Genomic DNA, 7714 nt, shown 5'->3' on the forward strand with positions numbered 1-7714 from the left:
ACCGAACAGGCCGCGGCGGGAGCTGGGCGGGCCCTGGGCTGCCCCGGACCTGCCTTCTGAGTGCCCAGCTGTCCTCCCCGCCTCCTCCCACCGCGTTTCAAACGAGGTTTTCGCTACACCAGCGTTTGGGGTTTTTTTTTTTTTTTCTGTTGCAGTCATCCAAGTGTAGGGGCGTCCTGCGTTATTGCTTATCGTTGTTCCTGTGACTTTCACTGTGGCGATCACTTACACAGTTAGTACAGGTTAAGATTACTGAGTTGGAAGACCAAATCTTTATCTTTTACAGCCATAAGATGCTATTAAATCATTGAATCTGGCCACTTCACAATGCTGGCTTCTCTGTGCATCCCGTCACTTGTGGAACAAGCTTATTAATGTGATTTAAAGTGTGTGGTATCTTATCAAGAGATGTTTCTTTGTGGAGACAATTTAGAAGCTGTTCCTATCACAGCATTGTATTTGCTGTTAAACTGGAGATAAGCTATTAATTCCCTCCTAGTTTAAGGAGGACACTAAACATATAAAAGTTGGACCTAAATATAGTGTAATTTTGTAGATACTTTATCATTAGTAGGGTGATTTTTTTCCCCTCTTTTTTAAATGTACTGTTTCAAGGTAGGTGTAGCAAGGACCCTGGGTTTATAAGCTAGTGAATGCTGCATTGCACATGGTGCAGGAGCGGGTGTTGTTAGTTGTCTACAGATGATGCCACCTTCCTCTATAGTCCGTGGGTAGGATGTAATCTGTAAAGGAAGTAACCCAGGAAGTGGAAATAAAGGTTTTAAGTAGGTACGTACTGGATAACAGTCAGAAAGACACATTCTCTTTCCAAAACTGCAGTCCAGACTAAATCATAGTACATTTTGCTTCTCCAGTTTTTGCCACTTAAGCTGTTAGGATATTGTTGATGTGAGCTTTTTATGTGGCGTGCAGAAGACTCTTGAGAGATCATAATGGGGATACAGAATAATCACTGTCAGTCACGCAGCCAGTTCTGTCAGTGTTTCTGGAATTAGGAAAGACAGGTGTCATGAGGTTGAATAGCAGAGCCTGTGAACTATATTGAAAATGGAAATAGAATGCTATATAAAAATACTTGCCCAATTAAGGGTATCTTGGAGTATAATTTTTAGTTTTATCCATAGTTCTGATTTGTGTATCAGATGTGTAAATTGTTCTTTATGGGAGTGTTAGAATTGAATTTCCAAAATGTTTTGGGACATTGTCAGCCTTCTGATGCTGAAGCTGGAGGAAACACTGTTGTCTTAAACCTGGTTTCTGAAGCAAGTGCCTGGCTATTTGTCATTCCTGCACACCCTTCCAACTTTGCCGGCAACTTTTCCACAAGCAGTCAATTTCACTTGGCCTTTGTATAGAAAGTGCCTCAGACATACCTACGAATACATATATTTCACAAAACATCTACAAGTTTTGTGAAAATAGTAGTGTCTTATTTGAGAGTACTTTTCAGCACTAACTGTCTATGCAAGGGAGTTCACATAGCCGGATGTTGTAAGGACTGAAGTAGATAAGAGCTTCATTCAGAATACGTGCTTTCTGTAGATAGGTAAATAATTTTCCAGCCTAAGAAAATATATAGGTGTACATTAGGGACATTTTTCTTGTTTTACTTTAAGGTGTTTTTCACAGCATGCTGTGAAATAATTTCAGGTTTTGTTGTTAGGAGTAAAAAAAAAAAGCAAGGTCTGGCTAGCCTTTGTTGTTAGGAGTAAAAAAAAAGCAAGGTCTGGCTAGCCTTTTGTCAAAAATGGTTTTTAAAACTTTGTGGGCATGCACAGATTTTTTTCATTAGAATCATATCCACTGAGTGTGCTTCGATAACCTAAGTTTTTTTGTGGGTTTTTTTTTTTTCTTACTCCTTTTCTCTTGGTCTTTAAACCCTTTGATAGGTTTTCTTTGTATCCTTGGACCACTTCTATTCAGTAGGTTTCTTCCTATTACCAATTCCTGTAGCATCCTTGAGATTGCAAAGTATGATTAAAACAGTGTGCTGTGTGAACAACAGGTATTTTTTGTCCAGGAGTATTTCTTCATTTAGTCAATGTTGCAGCTGACACATACTGTGGATGTGCTTTTTTCAATCAGAATTTGTGTAACACATTAACCTCAGTCGTATGACAGGATAAGAATCAGAGAAGAAGTTTACTTACGTAGAGTTGGTTTTCTTGAGGTGGTAGGGTTTCTTGTATTTTGTTGTTGGAGGCCAACTCTCCTTCAGTCCAAACAATGCTGTTAAGGTCTCATGTTTCTCAGATGTCTCTGGAGGTTTCTGGAGCTGAGACTTCTTGTGCTGCCTGTCCCATGCTGGATCAGCCTTCGGTTGTGCCAGTAGGCCCATGTGCTGATTCTTTGCTTACTGGAAGTATTTGTATCTCAACTTCAGGGCTCCCTAAGCACATCCTTGTGCTGCATATCCAGATAGATTGTCTGCATGCTTCAACTACTGAAGCAGCATATGGGCTTTTTGTTACCCAACTTCAGACAGATACAAGATAAAAAAGTCTTCCCCCCCCCCCCCTTATAAAACTCATGATAAAGCCTTTAGAATTGCACATGGGATGAGACATGGCACTCATGATGTTAGCTGACTGGGGACACTGTTCTTGAGCACGATCATGTCACCAGGAGTCTTCCTGGTCCTAGAGATTAGTCATAGAATGGTTTGGGTTGGAAGGGACCTTAAAGATCACCTAGATCCACCCCCCCTGCCATGGGCAGGGATACCTGCCACCAAACCAGGTTGCTAAAAGCCCCCTCCCACCTGGCCTTGAACACTGCCAGAGATGGGGCAGCCACAGCTTCTCTGGGCAACCTGTGCCAGTGTCTCACCACCCTCACTGTGAAGAATTTCTTGCTAATACCTGATCTAACTCTACCCTCTTTCAGTTTAAAGCCACTCTCCTTTGTCTTACCACTAGATGCCCATGTAAAAAGTCCCTCTCCATATTTCTTGTGGGCCCTTTTTAGGATCTGGAATGCTGCTCTAAGGTGTCCCCGGAGCCTTCTCTTCTCCAGGCTGAACAAGCCCAGCTCTCTCAGCCTGTCTTCATAGGAGAGGTGCTCCAGCCTTCTGATTATCTTTGTGCCTTTCTCTGGACTCACTTGAACAAGTCCACATCCCTCTTATGCTGGGGACCCCAGAGCTGGACACAGTACTCCAGGTGGGGTGTCACAAGAGTGGAGTAGAGGGCCAGGATCACCTCCTCTGACCTACTGGTCACACTCCTTTTGATGCAGCCCAGGATATGGTTGGGTTTCTGGGCTGTGAGCACACACTGCTGGGTCATGTTGAGTTAATCCTTTATTTCTGTCTCTTAATATCTTGACCTTGTGCTGACTTCTTGAGGCAAACATAGCATCACTGGCTCACTTGTGCTTCATACCATCATTGTATTTCAGCTTTTCTGTTTATTCTTCTCTTTACATGTCTTTGTCTTCCACTCAAATTAATTTAACATTGCATCATAAAAAGTATTTAATTGTGCATGTGTTTCAGTAAGCCTGTGGCTTCCGGTCTGGTTACAGCTCTTGATGGAGACCACACACAATGTTTTTATACATGGTATTGGAGCAGATGGCAGAATAGAAGTATGAGGTGCTTTGCCCAGACATGGGCCTTGAGGGGAAATTCTGCATGTTTACTATCAGCTGTTGAAGTTCCTGGATTGGAGTTGTATTGGTTTGGAAACTGCTTTCAGAGTATTAATGCCTTCAGCTTTTTACATAAAAGTACTGTTATGTGTAGGGATATTTTCATTGTTTTGAGGAATCTAGTAACAAAATAGCTTCTGTGAAGCTGATTCGTGTATTTTACTCACTCATTTTACTCAAAGTAAATAACTTTATTTTTTTCAGGTGGCTGCAAAATGGATGTAGATAATAAACGGAACAAAAAAACTCTTCTAGACCAGCATGGACAGTACCCAATATGGATGAATTCCAGGCAGAGAAAGAAGCTTAAGGCACAGCGTGTTAAAGGGAAAAAAAAGTCAAAATTGGCCAAAGGCCTAGTCTGGTAAAATCGGAGTTTTGTAAGATCATGAATATTTTACTTGCAAAATAATTATCCCAAATAATACATTATATTTCTGTGCTTGGCCACCAAATATGATATACTGTATTGCGTGAATTTTTTAAGACACTGTTAGGCCAGCAAATGATGACAGCAGTATCAACTTGGTGTCTAATGAACTTAAAAAATCAAGCTGGGTGCCTTTGAATAGACTCTGGTGATCTGTTTTGTTGAGGGGGAAAGGGTCTTCATCTTCTATATTGTGAATGTTGAAAATGCTAAAGGAAATCCTACAAATAATAAAGCTGTAAATGGTTTTTGCACTGTGGTCTTTGTCAATGTAAGTAAATTTTTTTTATTTTAGTAAATTCAACCGAAGGATTGTGTAAACTTGCCATATCCTTTAAATTCTTCTGTAAAATTACTTTCCTTGTGCAGTTGTGTTGCTTTTAATGTGGTAATTAATGAAAATGGGCTTTTGACATGTAATTTAAGAGATTATACGCTGAAATCAACTCCACGGCTTTGTAAAACTTCTGTAAGTAGACAAAGTGTCAGCTGACTTCAGCTTGCAAAGAGAAGCCTGTTGGAACAAAGAAGTATTTCACTGCTGTCTGCAACTGAAATATTGGAGGAACTAAATAACTGAAAATAAAAATGATACTTCTGTTATTAATATGAGAGAATGCAAATGCACAGATTGGAAATAAAATAGTTTTTATTTAAGACCTTTTCCAAGTTTTAGTAAAGTAAATGAGAACTTTCTTTTCCATATGTATTTTCAGTAGCCTTTTATTCTTCCTAAAATGGTACTCGTCTCTCATGTTTTACAACGTGGGCATAGCATAAAATATTGCATGATGGCGTAACAGATGCCATTTATATGTGATTAGCTACAGTTGGTTGCATATTACTAGGCAATAACATGTGATGACAGATGCAAGAGTTAGTTGCCCTGAAAGCTTGTGTTTTTAAAATGGCTCTCATTTCAAGGATGGAAACAATTACAGTACCGGTCCTGCAGGATGTTGCCTGTTGAAGTACCATTCATCAATACAGAACATAACCTTTGTCCAGCTTCATCCAACATGGAATCCATGTTCTAGAATTGCCCACAAGTTGTGACACGTGCCTGTTGTGGTAACTTGGGCACTGGAAATAGAATATATTGCTTTAAAAGTAATCACGCTAGCTTATACCACGCTAAAATCCACTAAGAACAACTCAACCTGATAGAAAATCTAGTTTTCCTGGAAAAATGCAGTGGGGTTTTTACTACTGTTTTTGTTAGGAGGAAAGTATTCTGTTGCTAAGGTAAAGAACCACAAAGTTTGCTGGAGGAAATACCAGTGCATCTTGTGTTTTCATACAGTTAATGAGACTTGGTAAGATGCATAGATCAAAGTTTACTGAATTACATACCATTAATAACTTTGTACTTTACAAGTATTTCCATTAAGTTGATAACCTGCTAAAAAACAGATTCCAGTCTAAATTTTTTATTAAATAAATGGGTGTAGATTTGGTATCAAATATGTTAGCATTGAGATTAGTGCTACTTTGAAATTCATAAACACAGAGAAAAGTCTTATTTAAGGTTTATGATTATATTTATCCAGAAATTGAATGAGCAGTCAGTTTGTATTTCTTTACTATTTTAATGATGTAGGCTGTATTTTGCTTAAGGTGTGCTTTGGAGAGTTGTAGAGACCAAGCTGCTTGGGTTTAAAGACTGATGATTTGGGGTTTTTTCTGTAGAGTAAGCACAGTGCTATTTTTGACATGCTTGTTTGTAAATCAGATTTTCAAGCACCTCTTGGTGGGAAACAGACTGCTTTTCCTGCATGGAGATAGTCACACTGGCAAAGTCATCTCATTTAACTCTACACCTTTCAGAGTCAGTTTATTTTCATTATTTAGGTACACAGCCATACTCTCATCTTGATTGAGGCTGCCACTGCTTTACTTGCCTTACCCACTCCTCTCCGGAGGTGTTCCAGTTCTGCATCTGCTCTTTTCTCATGTAGAAAAAATTACCTACACAACTGAACACTCATTTCTGCATTTATGACTTTGCCCTTGAGCTTGGTTGCACAAATTTATTAGTCTACTGCTTTTGTGACCAGATTAAGGATTTGAATCTCAAGTGGGAGACAACAGATGCTGTGCTGATGTTTTATTTAGCAGTTGCTTCCTACCAGCTGAAACAATACTGGCTGTGTGAGGAATTTCCTTCATGGTGTCCAGGATAAAGTCAAACAGGTTTGCTTAAACTACAGATATTTTAAGATATCCTGTTTGATTTTTGAGCTGAAGCAGAGGATAAGAAAGGAATAAACTCCAGTCTTTACTGGAAGGTAGGTCTCAGTCTGGTACCAATGTGTTGTGTGCAGTGTTGCAGAGTGCTCTGTGGGCTGGGTAGGATGCTAAGAGGCTGGTTGGGTGGGATCTGTACTCTGGGCCGAAGGCTCCCTTGTAGGCAGACAGTGGGAACCTGACTAATGTGCAGCACGGATGTAGCCTCGGGGATGGAGTCATAAATGCAGCAGAGAAATTTTACCTGCTGTGATCTGAGCATTTACTGTATCTGGCTACTGTAGTTTTGTATTTGAATTTCCTTCAGCAGCTATATTGTTTGGATGTGAATACCAAATCTTTAGTTGTCATTAAATATTTGATTTACATCACTGAATCTGAAACATGTTCTGTTTGATCAGCTAGTGAAAAAAATAATTTGTATTTCTTTAGAAGATGAATTTAAACTTAATAGATTTTGGCTGAAATACATGTTTTAAAATCTTTAGAGGAACTTTCGAAGTAAGCTGTCTGCCTCTAAACAGCATTCTAACGGAGTCATAATTTGTTGATCTTTAAAACAATTTTTTTTAGGTTGTGATTGAGGGAGAAAAGTTTGCAGTTGATTAAACAAACTGATGTAAGTCTAAAAGTGTGTAACTGACATGGCATTGTCAGACTTGGGGTTGTTTTTTAACGACTGTGCTATTATGAAATCTTCTTTTTGAAATTTCCTATGACTGTAAGTGCCACCTACCTGCAGAGTGCTGTGGTAGTTGCATTTCATGGACCTGCGAAACGTAGGGGAAATAATATAGGGTGTTTTGAACTACAAGCATAAATGTCAGAACTGGAAGATTCACATACTGCCATTTTATTAAAGTGTTTATGTATAAAATATGTATGTATACAGTGTAAAAATTGCATTAGCAAATTGCTAAATGTCCTGCAGATTGTTGGCAGAAGACAACAATGTCTGCCCTTTTTGACACAGTGTGCAGGACTTGGTTTTAAATTGAGTTATTTCAAGTGCCTAAAATAACTGGTGGTGGTGATAATGTAGTTCATGGGCTTGGGCTTATCTGGTAACTCAGTTCCTGCTCTGGGACCCCACATTTTCTGTGTTGCGTAGTCAAGTGGCTGGGGGAACTAATCTGAGGTACACTGAAAATATTCCTATTTCCCCCATCTTTTCAATCTGGATCAGTTTACAGCTTTACTGTACAAAAAAGCATTGTCAGTAGGAGGCAACACAAGACTGGGAACAAATAGCTGGTGAAGGTGGGGCTGGGTAAGACAGTCCCTTGCTTAAGCTCTGACATCCTGTGCCACCTTCTCTCCTGCGGCCTTAGCGGCACAGCCACTATGCAGAGCAATCTTTTGCAC

At 39.5% G+C, this 7714-nt stretch overlaps 1 protein-coding gene across 1 annotated transcript; it reads left to right on the forward strand.

Moving 5' to 3' along the window:
- Nucleotides 1–3876: 3876 nt before the first annotated feature.
- LLPH (LLP homolog, long-term synaptic facilitation (Aplysia)) lies at nucleotides 3877–4040 on the forward strand (the record flags this gene model as incomplete). Its single annotated transcript, XM_010011201.1, has 1 exon — nucleotides 3877–4040. A coding segment is annotated over one exon (164 nt), but the record flags the coding sequence as incomplete, so codon positions are not given.
- Between the last annotated feature and the right edge of the window lie 3674 nt (nucleotides 4041–7714).

The sequence above is a fragment of the Nestor notabilis genome, unplaced genomic scaffold, assembly GCF_000696875.1.
Source record: "Nestor notabilis isolate BGI_N333 unplaced genomic scaffold, ASM69687v1 scaffold12423, whole genome shotgun sequence".
Classification (NCBI taxonomy): domain Eukaryota; kingdom Metazoa; phylum Chordata; class Aves; order Psittaciformes; family Psittacidae; genus Nestor; species Nestor notabilis.